Consider the following 20,449-nt stretch of genomic DNA (forward strand, 5'->3'; position numbering starts at 1 on the left):
CACACACAATTATATATATATATATATATATATATATATATATGTGTGTGTGTGTGTGTGTATATAAGATTATATACATATATTTAATCCATCCTTTTTATAATTGTACAAATGAGGAATATAACAAATACATAGATAACAAAATACATATTCACTACAAAAACTAGAATAAAAAACTAAATCTATATTTTTCCACTGTATATATATTTTTAGATTGTCATAATTTATATATATATATATATATATAGAGTGTATATATATTTTTTATTATTTATAACTATTATGCATAATACATATTTTTATATTAATATAAATATAATTTTATAATTATATTTAGAAACTGTTTTATATAGTATATTTATAACTTATAATAGTATCTTATAAAAGATTATTTTAATGAAGATTACAACAAATGAATACTGAATGCAAAAAAATACAAAAATTGATGAAAAAGGTATCTCACATTATTACTGATGAATCAAAAATCATATATGTGTACATTTATATATAATTAAATTTACACATATGATTGCATTATAATATTTTTATATTAATTTAATACAATTATATATAAAATACAATCAATCCATACTTTTTATAAGGTAATGTAAATTATAAAATGTAATGTAATAATTTTAATATATAGTTACCTCCTGAGTGTTTGAATCTCTTGATTAAACTGAGTCTTGAGATCTTCAAGTGAGCTGTCGTTCAACTACAACAAATCAGAAATTAAATGTGAGTATTATGTGCTGATAGACACTTTAGAAGTTCATTCTCATCATATTTACTGTCTACGTTCATTCAATGCAGAACACATGAAACCTGTCGACTTTCTTAGTTAAATAGAGTAAATAAAACATGATTTCCAAGCACTGCTGACTCACAGGATTGAGTTTTTTCACAGCTACATCTGTGCCGCCTATAGAGCCTCTGAACACGACGCCAAACCCTCCGGAGCCCAGCAGACACCCGCCGTCCTTCACGGGCCGATCGTCCCAGTCGCCCGTCATGGCCCTCAGCTCGCGGAGCGTGAACGTGTAGAAACCTGGAGGAGAGAGGTGGCTGATGGGGAACCGCTGTCTGAACTGATGGTACACTGCCACTGAAAACGTTTGGGATCAAACTAACTTATCTGTTTGTTTGGTCCAAGGGATTCTGTATTTGGCACAAGCAAACATTGTCACATTCTTTACTTGCATAAAAAAATTATAATAATTGGTAGGGGATCGGTAGGATTTTTAATGTTTTTTAAAGAAGTTTCTTCTGCTGTATTTATTTAATCAAAAATACAGGAAAAAACAGTAATATTGTGAAATATTATTGCAATTTAAAACAATAGTTTTCTATATTAATATACTGTAAAATGTAATTTATTTCTGTGATCTGCAGCTGTATTTTCAGCATCATTACTCGTCTTCAGTGTCACATGATCCTTCAGAAATCATTCTAATATACTGATTTATTATCAATGTTGAACAATTTTTATTTTTTGCTGCTTAATTTTTTTTTTGAGCCTGTGATGCTTTTTTCAAGATTGTTTAATTAATAAAAAGTTAAAAAGAACAGTATTTATTTTCTAACAATATACGTTTTTACTTGGATCACTTTAACACATCCTTGCTCAATAAAAGTATTAATTTCTTTCAAAAAAAGAAAGAAAAAATGCACTGATCCCAAACTTTTGAACAGTAGTGTATGTTATTAGAAAAAATATATTTTTTAAATAAATGCCGTTTTTTCTTTTCTTTTTATTCATCAAAAAAATATAAAAAGTTATATAAACTTGCTATTCTGAGACAAAAAGTCCCAATTGGCAGTTTACTTCTCACAATCTTGAGTTTGCATCAGATTGTAAACTCACAATTGTGAGATAAAAGTCACAATTACCTTTTTTATTTTTTTATTCAGTGGCGGAAACGGGCTTCCATACTATAGTGTCCTGCACCACTAGTAAAAAGATATCAAAAATGGTATCTGGTGTGTGAATAATTGTTGGTTTGAGTGTATTGTGTGTGTCAGGTGACAGAAGCAGACCTTCAGTGCCGCTCCAGGTGTTCTCCTCCGGCCCAGTGCTGCTGTCCGGCTCCATCACCTCGGGTCTGCTGACAGGTTTAGTGATCTCAGGACAGATGCACGCCTTGGACGGACGCACCGCTGCTTCATACTGCAGTGTGCTGACCGACGCGCCGGAGGAGCCTGGGGTCAAACATCAGCGCCACACTGAGAACTACACACCATACTGAGATCATACCATAAATCAAATCAAATCTCATTTATACAGCACAAATAAAAACAACAGCAGTTGACCATTGTGCTGTACAGAAAGACAAAGGATAAATGTGAACCAGGAGCACAAAACCATAAGGTTTTTATTATTATTGAGAATTTATGCATCATCTGAAAGCTGAATAAATAATCTTTCCATTGATGTATGGTTTGTTAGCATAGGAAAAAAAAAACAGAAAAATTGACTTTAAAAATCAAAGACAGTTGTAAGCCTGAGAGAAAAGGTAAGTTTTTAACTTGGATTTAAATTCAGACTCTGTGGAATTAAACTCAGTAAAGAGAGAGAGAGTTTGTGAGTAATTATTATAATTATTTTTTTAGACTCGACCGTGTTCACAGTAATGATTGACAGGCAACGTGACCAATCAGCGTTCAGTATATCGATGACGTTTAAAGGCGGGTAAATATGAAATCAACCAAAATCCCAGCACTTATGATAACAAAAATCGACCAGTCACAGTCCGCTATGAGTATTTAAGATGATAATCATTATAACTTTTATAATTATCATTGACTTTTTTTTCCCTCCTTATTTTATTTTACTTTTAAATATTTTATTATTATTATTAGCCTATTATTATTATTATTATTCATATTTTTTTTTATTTGTATGTGATTTATAAATCATTGAATTTAATAGAATTTAACCATTGTAGTGAAACCAATAAGGAGGCCGTTGCAGTGTATATAGCCTACTGGACCGCTAGGTGGCGCAATAGAATTGAGTTTCCTGGTTTAATTCTTTCAAAAAGAGAAAACTGATGTATAGAAATGTGCAATTACTGGTCCAGTGGGTTTGAGAGCCTGAGAGAAATCGGGTTTATTTCCATTTACCTTTAATTTTAGGATTTCTGAATAGTTTTAAACAGAAATATTAAGGTATAATTTGAAGTAGTAGTATTTTTGGTGACTTTTGATTTTTAGATTTCTAGCTGAACCATGCTGGAGAGCAGATTTCGTTTATAACAGCTCCAGTGTAAACTTATGTTCTGATAATAAATATGCCTGTAATATCATTTGAAATGAAAACTACTGCAATAAATCAGACAAATGCAAAGTCATTTTAACAAATGCTCTCACTTTTGGATTTAAAGAGAGTTGCATGCATATGCATTTAATTAATCATTCAAATTGCATGATTAATTTGTATGAGAGAGTGTTCTAGTCATTTGCTTGGAAAGAGTATTCATGAATTTTGATTATTCATTGTGCTTTCAGGCTCCAGAAGCACTGAAGAACCTTTACTTTTAAGAGTGAGGATGTTCTTGCAAGGTTGTTGTGCCAAAAGTCTTTGTTTTCATTTTAACCCAGTTTGAGTGAATGAGATAGACCATGAAACGCGAGAGAGAGTGCTTTTCTTCTCTCTGACAGATGCACATGGAGGATATTCTCTCGTTCTATCTGTCGTCTTCAGACTGGATGCCAGAAACCCGCTGGTTTCATTGAGAAAACCTGCAGAAGAACCAGGATGCGTCCTGAATCGTGACCTGCTTTGAGTGTCACATGTAATTACGTTAATGATTCAGGCGTACACAAGCTGGAGTGTTTGCTTTAACACAGAGACATCCGCAGTGGCCCATTTACTCAGGACACCTGGCTTCAGCGCATTAGAGGATGTTTTATACACATCTGTCATTGTGTGTTATGTAGTTTTAATGTACACACCACTCCAGGGGCTTTCGGCTCGTTTATATCTTTAAACAAATAATTACACAAACGCATCTGTGCAGAAAAGTAACTGGTTATGTTAGTAGTGTGAAAGAAACCACGCTGATGGCAAGTTGGACTGAGACGGGCTCCAGGGGCATCTGTGATGTCATTTCCTGTAAAAGTGAAGTTGAACACCTGGGATGGATTTGTGGATGCTTTTGGGCAGTTTATAGTACAAAACAGCCATCAGTCACTAGAATACCACGGTAAATGTGCTGTGTGTTCTTAATGGATTTATTTTAATTTAATAATTTTGATGTACTCTGCCTGACTGAAACCTGGCTGAAACCAAATGAATATTTTGGTCTAAATGAGTCTACTCCACCGAGCTACTGTTATAAACATGAGCCCCGTCAGACTGGCCGTGGCGGCGGTGTGGCAACAATATATAGTGATATTCTCAATGTTACTCAGAAAACAGGATACAGGAGGTTTAACTCATTCGAACTACTTCTGCTTAATGTTACACTGTTAGATATGCAAAAGAAATCTCTCCTATCTCTTGCTCTGGCTACTGTGTATAGACCACCAGGGCCATATACAGATTTCCTAAAAGAATTTGCAGATTTCCTCTCAGATCTACTAGTTAATGTTGATAAAGTGCTAATTGTTGGAGATTTTAACATTCATGTTGATAATACAAATGATGCGTTAGGACTTGCGTTTACTGACCTAATAAACTCTTTTGGAGTCAAGCAAAACGTCACCGGGCCCACTCATTGTTTTAATCATACGCTAGATTTAATTATATCGCATTGACTTGATCTTACTGATATAGATATCGTACCTCAAAGTGATGATGTTACTGATCATTTCCTTGTATCGTGCATGCTGCCTATTACTGATATTAATTATATGACTCCACGTTATCGTCCGGGCAGAACTATTGTTCCAGCCACCAAAGACAGATTCACAAATAACCTGCCTGATTTATCTCAACTGCTCTGTGTACCCATAAATACACATGAACTAGACGAAATGACTAGCAACATGGGCACTATCTTCTCTAATACATTAGAAGCTGTTGCCCCCCTCAAACTGAAAAAGGTTAGAGAAAAACGTACTGCGCCATGGTACAACAGTTATACCCATTCTCTCAAGAAAGAAACTCGTAATCTTGAGCGCAAATGGAGACATACTAAATTAGAAGTTTTTACAACTGCTTGGAAAAACAGTATGTCCAGCTATAGACAGGCTCTAAAAGCTGCAGGGCAGAGCATATCCACAATCTCATAGATAATAACCAAAACAATCCAAGGTTATTATTTAGCTCAGTGGCTAGATTAACAAATAAACAGACACCACCCGATCTAAATATTCCCCCACAGTTTAATAGTAATGACTTTATGAATTTCTTTACTGATAAAATAGATAACATCAGAAATACAATATCAAATGTAGATTCTACTGCGTCTAGTATTTCAGCTTCATTCATCGCACCTAAAGAAAAACTGCCGTGCTTTACAACTATAGGACAGGAAGAGCTAAATAAACTTATCAGTGCATCTAAACCAACAACGTGTTTATTAGATCCTGTATCCACTAAACTACTGAAAGAGTTGTTACCTGTAGCAGAAGAACCGCTTCTCAATATTATTAACTCATCGTTATCTTTAGGTCACGTCCCAAAACCATTCAAGCTGGCGGTTATTAAGCCTCTTATTAAGAAACCACAACTAGATTCTAATGAACTGGCAAATTACAGACCCATTTCAAATCTTCCGTTTATGTCTAAAATTTTAGAAAAAGTTGTGTCTGCTCAATTGTGCTCCTTCTTGCAAAAAAATGATCTCTATGAAGAATTTCAGTCAGGTTTCAGGCCTCACCATAGCACAGAAACTGCACTTGTTAAAATTACTAATGACTTGCTTCTTGCTTCTTGCTTCTTGCTAGTATTACTTGATCTTAGTGCTGCGTTCAACACTATAGACCATGACATACTCATAGATCGATTACAAAACTATACTGGTATTCAAGGGCAGGCTTTAAGATGGTTTAGATCCTACCTGTCCGATCGCTACCACTTTGTTCATTTAAATGGAGAGTCATCACAATTATCACCAGTAAAGTATGGAGTACCACAAGGATCTGTCCTAGGTCCTCTGCTATTTTCAATTTACATGTTGCCCCTTGGTAATATTATTAGAAAATACGGGATTAGTTTTCATTGTTATGCTGATGATACTCAACTAAACATTAACTGTTGGGATGGTGATAAGACACATGCCTTTGGTGTGAGAGACCCTGGTTCGAATCCACTGTGAGACACCAATGTGTCCCTGAGCAAGACACTTAACCCCTAGTTGCTCCAGAGGCGTGCGACCTCTGACATATATAGCAATTGTATGTCGCTTTGGATAAAAGCGTCAGCTAAATGAATAAATGTAAATGTAAACTATGCATTCTTCCATCTTAGAAACATTGCCAAGCTTCGAAGCATGCTACCTGTTTCTGATGCATTCATGACCTCTAGACTGGACTATTGTAATGCACTGCTAGCTGGTTGTCCTGCATCTTCAATAAACAAGCTACAGATAGTCCAAAATGCAACGGCTAGAGTTCTTACCAGGTCAAGAAAATATGATCATATTACCCCAATTTTACAGTCTCTGCACTGGCTACCTATTCAGTTCCGTATCATTTACAAAATATTATTACTTGCCTATAAGGCCCTAAATGGTTTAGCTCCTGCGTACCTAACTTGTATTCTACCACGCTACAATCCAACCCGCTCCCTAAGGTCGCAAAACTCTGGACTTTTGGTAGTACCTAGGATAGCAAAGTCCACTAAAGGAGGTAGAGCTTTTTCACATTTGGCTCCCAAACTCTGGAATAGCCTTCCTGATAACGTTCGGGGTTCAGACACACTCTCTCTGTTTAAATCTAGATTAAAGACACATCTCTTTAGCCAAGCATTCACATTATGCATCTTATAATCTTGTACTGCAGTTATATCTGATCAGACGTACATTATTATTCTTCTTTAGCTTGGGTTGAACAAATCATTTTTGCTTAGATGGAACAGCAGCTACGCTAATTATGTCTCTATTTGTTTCTCTGTTGATTAACATCCCGTGGTAACTAGGAATGACAGAAGCTTCAGTCTGGATCCAACCCTTAAATGATCTGAGATGACCGAACACCTGAGAAAAGATGATGCCAACCCCTCAGAGGATGCCAACGCTCAGACAACATACAGAATTACCAAATTGTGCCATAAGTTAAATATATTAAGTTTCTGCAATATATAAATATATCGTGGAATCTTAATTTCCTGTAGAGCTGCTTTGCAACGATTTGTATCGTAAAAAGCACTATACAAATAAACTTGAACTTGAACTGATGAACTTTGATGTAGTTTCCCCATCTGTGTATAGAGGGCAGCAGTGAGCTTTACACGCTCAGAAATAAAAGGTACAAAAGCTGTCACTGCGGCGGTACCTTTTCAAAAGGTACACTTTTGTACCTTTTAGGTTCTAATATGTTCACTTTAAGTACTAATATGTACCTTTAAGTGCTAATATGTACCTTTAAGTACTAATATGTACCTTTAAGGTACCAAAATGGACTCTTTAGATACAAACATGTACTTTTTAGCTTTTGTACCTTTATTTCTGAGAGTGTAGAAAAATAGGCTTATAGAAGATTTGTATATTTTCTGAACATATGAGTGCCATTGTCTGCCTGTCCAGAATTCACCATCATGATTGTAGTAGTTTTTTTTTTATTAATTTTTTTTACTTTTTAGCACATCGCTATGCAGTTTCTAGATTGTTTTGGGTGTTTGCCAGGATATTTCTAAGGTACGTATGGCAAGCCGTTTTGACTTGTATTCCTTCTCAGGATATGAATTCCTGATATCAACAATTCAGTTTTTACTAGTTAAAATGTTAATTCTTGATATCAGGAATTAGATTTCTACTTGTAACAATTGAATTGTTGATATCAGGAATTGTTTTTTGGATATGTGCATAATTTAATGACGAGTGCCGCACATTATGAATGTTTATGACGGATAGACGAGAAGGTACAGAGCCCAAAAGAGGACGGCTCATTCGAATGCCCTCTCATGAAAATAAAAACCCCTGTAGGCTATTTGTGTAATTTTTGTAGTGTAAAATTCCAAAACTGTAAAAAAAAAAAAGTTTAATTTTCTATATTTTTTAAAGACTGAATCTAGTAATACACATATTTAACTATTCAACATCTGTATTGGTCCATCTCAGGTAACTTTATTTAATTATTTTCACAATTTTTAAGATGGATGCATTTTTCTCAGTCCTGTTATCAAAACTCTAATCTCGTTTAAAAAGCATGTTTAAAAATATGTGCAGAAATTCCTTCATTTCACCCTCAGGGACATGTTTATTTGAAACAAATTGTTGGTTTCATGGTCAAAAAACATTATTTTTATCATACAAAAAATCATTATCTACACAATTTGTATTTTTCTAAAGTACACAACCCCATTTTTTTTTATTTTAAAGGCGACTCAAACCTCAAGCTTCTCAATGTTCAATGATGCATTTTATTAAACAATGGGATAAATTATGGACCAATAGAGGTTTAACTTTATTTTTTTAAAGGAAAACACTATTTAGTAAGAGGAATGAAACTGGTAACAGTTTCATTATATTAGTATCCATTATATTAGTATACAGGTTTGACTACACATGTGAGGTAATAACCGCACTGATATAGTGAAAGTGCTGAACACTGTGAGCTGACCTCACTGCTAAAAAAGGCCAAATCATGTTTCTATTTAAACCCAGTGGTCTGTAGAGGTTTTTGTTAGGGTTATGTTTAGGGGTAGAGGAACGGTTATAAGGTAAGATATAAATAACGAATAAATATTAAATTCAAATTGATATTAAAAATAATAAACTTAAATAATATCTTTTCAGTTTTTCTGTGGATATTGTTTTCTTATAGCGCAGCTCACACTGAAACGCCATTCCATATAATATAATATATAATACATAATTGCCACAGGACAGAAATTTCAAGTACATTTTCTGTGATACTTGCAGGAATGCAATATAAAACAACAATGCGGGAACAACCATAGGTCTTCTCTGGGCAAAAGCATCGTCTCAGTGAGGATAGAAGCCCAAAACTTTGAGAAAAAGATGCATTTTCAAATTGATCTAGATTAATATGGATGTAGCCTAATATTTACATGAATAAATCTGAGGACTACTCACTCCTGTTATTATTACTCAGTTACTATATATACGTATAGGATATTTGAGTATATGAGTAACAGGACTGAAAGTAACAGGATTGAGAATTTAGGATAAAATTAGCAAATACATATAATCTAGCCACATTATGAGAATACTCAGCAAATTATAGTGATTCACCAAAGATTTGTATTTTTAAAATAAACAAGTAACATATAAGAAATAATTTAGGTAACAGGACAGTATATTTATAATGACACTCCCAGCCAGCGTTACAAAATCATCAGATATACAGAAAAGAAAATAAGAGCACATGCTTGCGATCAATATTGTTGCAATATTGTGTTGAAAATGTGTTTTTTGAGGGGGAAATGTGTTAGGGTAACAGGACTGAGTGAAAACCTGGGCACTTGACTAAAATGTGTATTTTATCCAAAATAGTATACATTTATTTTGAAATTAATGTATTTAAAGCACAAAAGGGATATGGAGGTACACAAAAATGCAAAATAAAAATTATTTCTGAAGGATTTTAAACATTATATTGCATGTTAAATTGTAGCGTTAGACACCGGGGACATGAACAAATGCTATATTTCCAGTGTTTTAGGTAGTTTGTAATAATTTAAAAAATTATATATTTTAAATTTGCAGTTAGATTAATGTGCAGGACACTTTGCTTAATAATCAAATGTATATTATAGTTAATGTTTATGTATCTTTGTACCTATAATGTCCTGGGTCACAAATGGCACCCATTCGGTGGAATGGCCCAGTGTGTATCACGTTTGGTCCCAATGGTCAAGAAAATCAGACCCGAATTGGGCAGAGAGTGCAAATATGTCGGCTCATCAAACGTGTCAGTGCTATACTACATCAAAATGTACAGTAGAAAAGAAAATCCGCACCCGCTTTTAAACAAAGAGAAACACCGGCACGAATTCGGGCACGCAATATGATAACTCATCCATGTAGCCTAAATACAATTATATATATATAAAAAAAAAAATAAAATAAATAAAATCCAGCAAAACGTTCAAACTTTGTACATATTATTATGTTTTATTTTTCATTTTGGTTGCATTTTTTATTTGATGTATTAGAAGAAAGAGTAATGAAACCAAAAGTAAACATGAAAAAATGACATGAAGTAATTTTTATGTTATGGCTAAATGAATGCCTTGTTCATTTTTCTTTTAATTATCAGAAGGACTTGGTGGCCAATAAAAAGAAACAGGATAAAATTACTTTTTTAAACTATTAACAATAAATAAATAAATCCAGTCATAATTTCATGTTTCATTGACAAAACAAATAAAAAAGGAGCCGTTTCTGCGCATGGACGTTCTTCCACCATCTTTGGCCAATGCTGACGCTAAAAAGAGGATTATGGGAAAACCAGACCTCATTAATATTCATGAACTCATTACCATAGCTATTCTTACTAGTGAAAATGGCATTTCTAGATATCTGTAAAAGTATTTTCACTAGTTGCAAGGGCAATTTCAGATATCAACTGCCTTTGTTGATATCAATAATTATTTTGTTACTAGTTGAAATGTTAATTCTTGATATCAGTAAATGTATTGCAACACGTTACATTTGTTATTTCTGATATCAATATAATTTCTGATATCTAAAATGACTTTCTTACTAGTAACAATCACATTCATGATATCAGAAATGATCATTGTCACTAGTGAAATTAAATTGTTGATATCAACATATTTTTATTTAATTATTTATGTTTTACGTTTTTACCACGCAGTGTTTCCAGGGTATTCTTGGTGTCTGTAAAAAAAGAAACATGGATGCCAGCAGGTTAACCTGTTTTGGTTTTGTCAGCGTTTCTCGTAATGTCCGATCTTAATGCTACCGTATACATTTCCCATTGCTTTGAACTTTGACCCTGACATTTCAGCGTCCCGCAGAGGGTTCATTTGATAAGAACAGAGTAAGAGAGAGAAGGTCAGTGTGGAGAAAACCTTATTAAGAGGCCTTGATAAATCTATACCTTGAGTATTCAGAATGATCTCCTCAGACTGATCCTAAGTCAGGGCTAAAGGGCAGCTTCTCACCAGTACTACAGAGCAGGAGCTCAAGGGACTAGTCAGTGAAGCTGATCAAGGCTTAACTTATTCTGTGGGAATCAGAGGGGAGTCAGACTGAACCGCTGACCCCTGATTAGACACAAATAACTCCCTCCGGCACTGGCCACTTATAATGATGCTCTTCAGGCCGTTACCCAGGATTCCCTGCTCATGCTGACCACGGTCATTTCGTCAAATTGTTTTGATGGACAGATCTGTTCTGATATCAGTGTTTCTGAAGCGTCTCTTTGTAATCTAATACAGAAACCTCAGGAGGTGTTAAACCTCTCCCTCTTGAAGATTCTCAATATTCTGTAAAGTGATTCATTTTGTCATTATGTTGCATTGCTAGTTTTGATCCTGGTATCAACTTACTGAATATGTTTTGCATCATTGCATGAGTGTGTGTTGATATGCAGTTTCCAGGGTATTCTGGGTGGTTGCCAAGGAGTTGATATGCAGTTTCCAGGGTATTCTGGGTGGTTGCCAAGGAGTTGATATGCAGTTTCTAGGGTATTCTGGGTGGTTGCCAAGGAGTTGATATGCAGTTTCCAGGGTATTCTGGGTGGTTGCCAAGGAGTTGATATGCAGTTTCCAGGGTATTCTGGGTGGTTGCCAAGGAGTTGATATGCAGTTTCCAGGGTATTCTGGGTGGTTGCCAAGGAGTTGATATGCAGTTTCTAGGGTATTCTGGGTGGTTGCCAAGGAGTTGATATGCAGTTTCCAGGGTATTCTGGGTGGTTGCCAAGGAGTTGATATGCAGTTTCCAGGGTATTCTGGGTGGTTGCCAAGGAGTTGATATGCAGTTTCTAGGGTATTCTGGGTGGTTGCCAAGGAGTTGATATGCAGTTTCCAGGGTATTCTGGGTGGTTGCCAAGGAGTTGATATGCAGTTTCCAGGGTATTCTGGGTGGTTGCCAAGGAGTTGATATGCAGTTTCCAGGGTATTCTGGGTGGTTGCCAAGGAGTGGTTGCCAAGGAGTTGATATGCAGTTTCCAGGGTATTCTGGGTGGTTGCCAAGGAGTTGATATGCAGTTTCTAGGGTATTCTGGGTGGTTGCCAAGGAGTTGATATGCAGTTTCCAGGGTATTCTGGGTGGTTGCCAAGGAGTTGATATGCAGTTTCTAGGGTATTCTGGGTGGTTGCCAAGGAGTTTATATGCAGTTTCCAGGGTATTCTGAGTTGTTGCCAAGGTGTTGATATGCAGATTTAAGGTGTTTTATGTGTTCTTTACTTTTTTTTTTTTTTACCATGTTGATATGCCGTTTCTATGATATTCTGGGTGGTTGCCAGGGAGTTGCTATGCAGTTTCTAGTGTATTCTTGGTGGTTGCCAGGGTGGTGATATGCAGTTTCTGGGTGTTGGCAAGGTTGCTGCTTTGCTGTTTGTAAAGTGTTTTGTGTGTTGTTTTTGTTGTTTTACTTTTTACCCTGTTGCTATGCAGTTTCTAGGGTCTCTTTGATGGTTGCTAGAGCATTGCTATGTTGTTGCCGAGTTGTTTAATGTGGCTTTAACATTTTACAATGTGGCTTTACAGTTTGTACTTTATAAAACTAGGGTTTTGGTCAATTATTTTTTACAAAATAAAATGCAAAGTGAAAGTCATAAATTATTGTAATAATAATAATTATAATAAATGACCTGTTTTTTTTCTTCACACTGGAAATGGAAGGTAAAGTTGAGTGTATTGCATTATGGGATACAATATATCACAGTGTTTTGGACTGCACATTTTGGCACATGTAGTAGATCATCTTGATATTCTATAAATACGTGGCACAGTATACATAATACAGAACTGGTATGAGAAGTATAGTAGTGTATTATACTGAACAGAAACGTCCTGTTGTAAATCATACCTGCAGTCCATTGAGGTCGATGCATCTATAAGAGCCACAGAAAGACAAATAGAAAAGCTTTATGGAAATATAACAAGTGAATAAAGACATGAAGTCTTTAAATGGGTTTGCTAATGCTTTCTTTGTGATGTAGAGGAAAGGCAGCTTTTGTGGACTGTGTTTACATTTGCCTGTTCGTACGGTTGACTAGAATTGACATAAATGGTGTGAAACAGCATTCAAGCTGTAGATTCAGTGTTTTCAGCCCTTGTTCAGGTTTTGGCCCTTCTCACGGATGTACAAACATTGCTTGGCTTGGCTAACTAGTCTCGAGTTTGAAAAGACACGGACACACGCTGCAGCTAAATAAACAGCCTTCAGGCTTCATTGCTGGATTTCTGAAAGTCTTCAAAGGGTCTTTAGCTTGCGATACAAAAGGGACGTGTGACAAAAGCAGCGAGGAATACAGCGCTTGTTTCCTATGCGGGTCTGTGCGTGTTTGAGTCGGTCAGGTGTTGAGCTTTGTGTTTTAGCTCTTCAGTGTCTCTGATGTGATCTTCAATGGACGCCGTGGATCATACAGGTGTATCTGAGCACAATCGCATTCAGCTCAGTGAGATCTGAGCAGTTCAGACATATGCAAGTATGTTATTATTAGGAATATTCGAGCTTATTAAAGCAGTAGGACATGCACTCATAATTTGCATGCTTTATATGTTTTGAGTAATTTTACGACAAATGTTGTCCTTTCAGCCATGAAGTAAAGAAAGATGTTTTGTCTGGAGTTTGGCTTCTGTTTCTGTCAATAGTGGAAGAGTCGATAGTCAAATTTGTGAAATCTGGCTAATAACCAATAATCAGCCAATAGTTTTGCAGATACTGATAACTAAGCTGTAAAATCTGTCCAATAACCGATTAATTGGTTGGTACTTTTGCAGAAACTGATTAAGTTGTAGCTTTCAATGAAAATATGTGCTGATATTGATAAAGAGGCCCTACGTTGTAAAATCTGGCCAATAACCAATTAATCGGTTGGTACTTTTGCAAATACTGATAATGTTGTAAAATCTGACCAATAATCTGCCAATAGATTTGCAGATACGGATGATTAAGTTGTAAAATGTGGCCGATAACTGAGAGTTAGAGTTTTCCAGAGACTAAGCTGTAAAATATGGCTAACAACCAATTAATTGGTAGATAAAACCAGTAATATCAAAAGAAAACTTAGCTTTCAATCAAAATGTGCTGATACTGATAACTAAGTTGTAAAATATGGCCAATAACAGATTAATTGGCCAATACTTTTGCAGATGCTGATAAAGTTGTAAAATCTGTACAACAACAGATTTATTTGCAGATAAAACCAGTAATATTAAAAGAAAACGTTCAGCTTTCAGCAGTTGTAAAATCTGTCCAATAACCAATAATTATGCCAAATTTGATAACTAAGCTGTAACATCTGGCCAATAACCCATTAATCGGCCAGTACTTTTGCAGATACTGATAAAGTTGTAAAATCTGGCCAATAACCAATAATCAGCCAATACCTTTGCAGCTAGATACTGATGATTAAATTGTAAAATGCAGTCAATAACCGATTAATCGGCAGGAGTTTTGCAGATACTGATAAATATGTTGTAAAATCAGGCCAATAACCAATTATCAGCCAATAGATTTGAAGATACTGATGATTAAGTAGTAAAATGGGGAAGTCGTGGCCTAATGGTTAGAGAGTCGGACTTGTAATCCGAAGGTTGCGGGTTCGAGTCTCCGGCCGGCAGGAATTGTAGGTGGGGGGAGTGAATGTCCAGCTCTCTCTCCACCCTCAATACCACGACTGAGGTGCCCTTGAGCAAGGCACCGAACCCCCAACTGCTCCCCGGGCGCTGCAGCATAAAATGGCTGCCCACTGCTCCGGGTGTATGTTCACGGTGTGTGTGTGTGTGTGTGTGTGTTCACTGCTGTGTGTGTGCTCGTTGGATGGGTTAAATGCAGAGCACGAATTCCGAGTATTGGTCACCATACTTGGCTGAATGTCACTTCACTAAAATGTGGCCAATAACTGATTAATCAGAGTTTTGCAGAAAAAGTTGTAAAATATGTCCAATAACCGATTAATCGGCAGGAGTTTTGCAGATACTGATAAATATGTTGTAAAATCAGGCCAATAACCAATTATCAGCCAATAGATTTGAAGATACTGATGATTAAGTAGTAAAATGTGGCCAATAACTGATTAATCAGAGTTTTGCAGATAAAGTTGTAAAATATGTCCAATAACCGATTAATTGGCCAATACTTTTGCAGATACTGATAAAGTTTTAAAATCTGCCCAACAACAGATTCATTTGCAGATAAAACCAGTAACATTAAAACAAAACGTTCAGCTTTCAGCAGTTTTAAAACCTGTCCAATACCTTATTAATCAGCCGGTACTTTTGCAGATACTGATAAATATGTTGTCAAATCTGGCCAATAATCAGCCAATAGCGTTGCAGATACTGATGATTAAGTTGTAAAATGCGGCCAATTACCGATTAATCGGCCAGGAATTTTGCAGATACTAAGTTGTAAAATCTGGCTGACAACCAATTGATTGGCAGATAAAATCAGTAATATCAAAACAAAACTTTCAGCCTTAAGTGAAAATATGTTGAACTTTATTACAAAATAACAACTTGTCATATAAAATGTATAAATGATTTACAAGAAAAGGAAAGAGGGAGAGTAAAAAGGCATGCATTAAATCTTATTGATTTTTATTTGTGAAAAATACTATAATAGGATTACAGAATACAGAAGTTCCTGCTTAAGATATCAACATCGGCCATCAAAATCTCAGTTCTTATACAGACAGACATGTTGACATTATGCAAATGTGAATGTTATATTGGGATTAATTATAAGTATAAGTGTGTTTGACCAGTTTAAGGTGGGTTTTTGCACTAGCAGATGCACGTAATCCAGACAAACACTGAGCCGGACCGGTTTCTGCCCACCTCAGAGAGGGTAGACGGGGTTCAATCACGGTGTGTGGTACTAAACCTCAAGCACATCGCTGCACCCTAATGCCACGTCTCCTGATCCACAAACAACAGGCCAGCTTGTGTGGCATCGTTAGCGCTCTTCGGCAATCCTGCACGCTAATGAAAAACACTCTTACAGCAGTGAAGCATGTAATCCAGACTCTGTTCATTCAGTTTATATTATTTTGAATTAGTTTTGTCTTTTGTCATTTAACTTGTAGTTAATAGTTTAAGCTCCGTTTAAGTTAAATTTGTTTTTGTAGTAGAATTTGATAAATATAATGTATATTCAGTTTTCAGTGTTTTTATCTTTTTGTCTATATGCTGTATTTTTTTTTTTAAATTCATTTATAAGTTTTAGTAAAAATTTTAGTCATTTTGTAGTTTTGTCATTAATTGATGTCTAAATAGATTTTATTCACTTTTAAGTTTTATTTTGTTTTTCATTTTTGTTAGTTTTTAATGTCTATAGTTTTAGTTTAGTAATTTTGGTTTTGTCATTTTTGCAGTTTTTTCATATTTATTTAGTTTTGATCTATTTTTAAGTTTTAAAGTTTTATTATTATTATTTATTTTACCTATATCTAGTTTGTATTAATTTTATTAAAGTTTTTTAAAAAGTTTTAGTAATTTTGTGATTTTATTCAAGTTCTTTTACTGTCTATATAGTTTTTATTCATTTTTATTTGAGTTTTAAAGTTTTCATAATTTTGCTGCATTGTCATTCGTTTAATTAGTTTTTATTAAAGTTTTATTTAATTTTTTAGTAATTTAGCTTTTGTCATTTTTGTAGTTTTTAAAGTTTTTTTATTAATTTTTAAGTTTTACTATCTCTGTTATCATTATTTTTTACATCTTTGTATCCATTTTTATTTCGGTTTTAGTTATTTTTAAGTACATCAAGTTAAACTAAATAAAAATTAGAAATGTTGCAAGTTAAAACAAAATCTTTGCAACTAGCTGAAATAAAAGTTTACTTTTTTAAATTGTATTTTATTCCAATCGAAGATTTTTGACAATACTATATGTGACCCTGGAGCACAAAACCAGTCATTCTGATACCGGCTGTATCCCGTATGGAATGCCAGGATTCTGTAATTCCCAGAGGAGGTGGAGTGGAAAAGCGTGAGATTCCCAGCGAGCGGAAGGCTGAGGGCAGTAAGCTGAGGAGACGCCCCGTCGTCTAAAAGAGTCATTTGCTGCTATAAACATACTGGGCTCCACACAGCAGCCACAGCGGCCCACGTTAGCGCTGACCAGAGCCAATGTCACAATCTGATTATTCCACTACGCCGTCTCTTTAAGTGGTTTATACACCTCCTACTGTCAGCGCTAACTATTCTACCAGGAGCACACAGAACAAATGAGCAAAACTCATGCTAGTTCAACCTTTCTGTGATCTGTATTTGAACAAGCTCTTGGGTGAGTCTCACAAACAGTGACATGAGCATATTAGGATCATATTTTATTACAAACTTATACATTATATTTTGCATAAAGGAAATTAAGCCTATTTGTAAGACCTTTTTATTTATTTTTTACTTTTTATGAGAACTTAACACATTTAGCCTTACCTCAAAGTTCATTAATGCTTAAAGTATTTAATGTTTTATTTATAAATTATTTGTAAATCATAGTAGGATTTGTTATAGTTCAATATGTGCACATTTTACTACAAAAAGTCCAGAAATGTATTACTGTAATATGGTAATAAGTATGCTATATATATATAATTTTATTTTTATTTTCTTTTTCAGAAAATGTTAAATTCAATTTTGCATAAAGAAAATTCAGCCTGTTTTTTTACAGTAATTCTTTAAAAAGTATATATAATTTTAAGCGTACACTATTTGCCGTTCATAGCAATATTTGTCATAGTGAATGAAATTTATGCACATTTAGTAATAATAAAATTGCCCAGAAAATTGTTACAGTATTATGGTGATAAAAATAATTTTTTTAATGAATTTGTTATATTTTATATTTAGTAATTTATATTTTAATACAATCATTACAATATATTATTTATATAATTATATAAATATATTTTAAAATTAAAATGGTTTCACATGAAGATTTGTATTTTTATAATATAATGTTTTTGTGTTCATGTTTTTATATATTTATGTATACAAGACAATATAACATTTATAATTTTCTTTCTTTTGATTTCTGTGGTGAAACATTTCTTCATAAGATTCATTCTTTCAGAAAAGTTGATCAAAGTCAAATCTAAACATCACTTTTGTTTCATCTGTCGTAAGAATTTGTTAACAAGTCAGACTTTAAGTCCCTCTTAACAGACTCTGTAACATCTGCACATTTATTCCCTTTTTGTCTTGAATCCAGTTTATAAATCAGCTAAAATAAAGTGGCATGCTCATGTTCACCCTTCAGTTTGCTAAAACAGTTTTAACATGCGAAACGATTTAGTAAATGAGCCCCTGTGAGACTCTATATGTAGAACATTTCCAGCTCAGACTGTCAAAGCAGCGCAGCATGTGCTTTTCATCGCGTATAATCCACGTCCCTGTAATCTGCTCTTTCCTGACACTCACGCTGGCGTTTGTTTGAGTGACACATCGAGCTCCAAAACTGAACTTTCTTTAGATGTACTCTTCAATTACCAGCATAGCAATCTTCCCAACACTGCCAACATGCTGTTTTTGAAGTTTTAAAGCATTCAGCCTAATAATTTTAGCATGCGCTTAGTGATCTCAAAACTTTAAGATGCTATTCACTGAAAATCTTTCCTTCCGCCAAAGCTTTACAATTATGTAAATATTTAGAGATTTTCATTCAAATTAATCGATTAAACCCCTTTTAAGTTTAAACACATTTTGACTGCAATGTGAATATCAATTTGACAGAATTTTTACTGAAATAGATATCTCTAGTTAGTTTCCTCCATTTATAAATGGTATTTCAAGAGCATTTTAATAGTGTTTGTTAATATTAATGTTACATAATGTTAAAATATGTGACCCTGGAGCACAAAACCAGTCTTTAGTCGCTGGGGTATATTTGTAGCCAAAAATACGTTGCATAGGTCAAAATTATTGATTTTTTTTTATGCCAAAAATCATTAGGATATTAAGTAAAGATTATGTTCCATGAAGTTATTTGGAAAATTTCCAACTGTAAATATATCAAAACTTCATTTTTGATTAGTAATATGCATTGCTAAGAACTTCATTTGAACAACTTTAAAGGAGATTTTCTCAATATTTAGATTTTTTTGCTCCCTCAGATTCCAGATTTTCAAATAGTTGTATCTCAGACAAATATTGTCCTATCATAACAAACCATACATCAATGGGAAGCTCATTTATTCAGATGATGTATAAATCTCAATTTTGGAAAATTGACCCTTATGACTGGTTTTGTGGTCCAGGGTCACATATATTTAAAAAAAAGTTAACATTTTTAGAGAAAGAACAAATGCTTCAAGACCCTCAAAATACACAAAATGTATTTATTTATTTTCCGGATTTTTTTAGAATATTTTTTTTGAGAGATGAACCATTTTAAATGTAAATTACTTAAAATGATTTAATTAAATTCCATTTGTTCCAGTTGAGTTAATACTCTGATTATATATTCTTATACATTTTAAACAATGATCCATGTATAATTTTTGGTGTGATTCATGTGAAATTTCAAAGATTTCTACATTTCTCAATTAATCAAAATGGGGTAAATGCAGTAATAACATGGTAACATTAGAAGATACAATATGGTTTAAGTTGAGAAATATTACGTTATGACTTTTATAAAATAACGATTCTTCTGGTGCAAATGGTGTACAGATAATGCACAGATTTTGAATGCCTTATGAGGGTTAAAGTACATATAGCTTTGCTTAAATTTAATCTAAAGTTAACATAAATGCATGCATGCAACGTTAATTATTCTCAAATTAATTTTCATTAATGATGCCAAATATAAACACATGGCTACATGAGTTTAGATCTACAAGAAGGTGATTAATCTATGTTTTTGGGTGAACTAGTTCTTTAAATCATTTATTTAAGATTATTTGCTCTTTCTCTGGATGAAAATGTGGCTGATAAACGTCTATATCAGCTTAGCGCGTGTCTGAGCTTCTGTTTTTAAGGACAGCTCAGCGCTGACATCAAAAGAGGAAATATCGATCAGAGAAGCGACACAGATGACATGAGGAAGACAAGTTGTGTTCAATTAGAGCGGAGATAACGCGAGTCTCCAGACGGATCTCATCTGCGTCCCGGGCCCAAGGTTCCCGTTCGACATTGTTTCACTGAGGGTGTGTAGATGTTATCTGGTTTATTTGC

The 20,449-nt window shown here is 34.4% G+C and overlaps 1 protein-coding gene across 1 annotated transcript in view; it reads right to left on the reverse strand.

Moving 5' to 3' along the window:
• irak4 (interleukin-1 receptor-associated kinase 4) overlaps positions 1–17,332 on the reverse strand; it is a gene marked incomplete at its 5' end in the record, with an annotated part of 22,767 nt that extends 5,435 nt beyond the window's left edge. The window contains 6 exon segments of the mRNA XM_079412512.1: positions 651–715; positions 888–1,048; positions 2,038–2,199; positions 2,311–2,317; positions 13,132–13,156; positions 17,199–17,332. Coding sequence (XP_079268638.1) covers positions 651–715; positions 888–1,048; positions 2,038–2,199; positions 2,311–2,317; positions 13,132–13,156; positions 17,199–17,332 — 554 coding nt within the window.
• Positions 17,333–20,449: the final 3,117 nt, after the last annotated feature.

The sequence above is a fragment of the Barbus barbus genome (assembly GCF_936440315.1).
Source record: "Barbus barbus genome assembly, chromosome: 48".
In the NCBI taxonomy this organism is placed as follows: domain Eukaryota; kingdom Metazoa; phylum Chordata; class Actinopteri; order Cypriniformes; family Cyprinidae; genus Barbus; species Barbus barbus.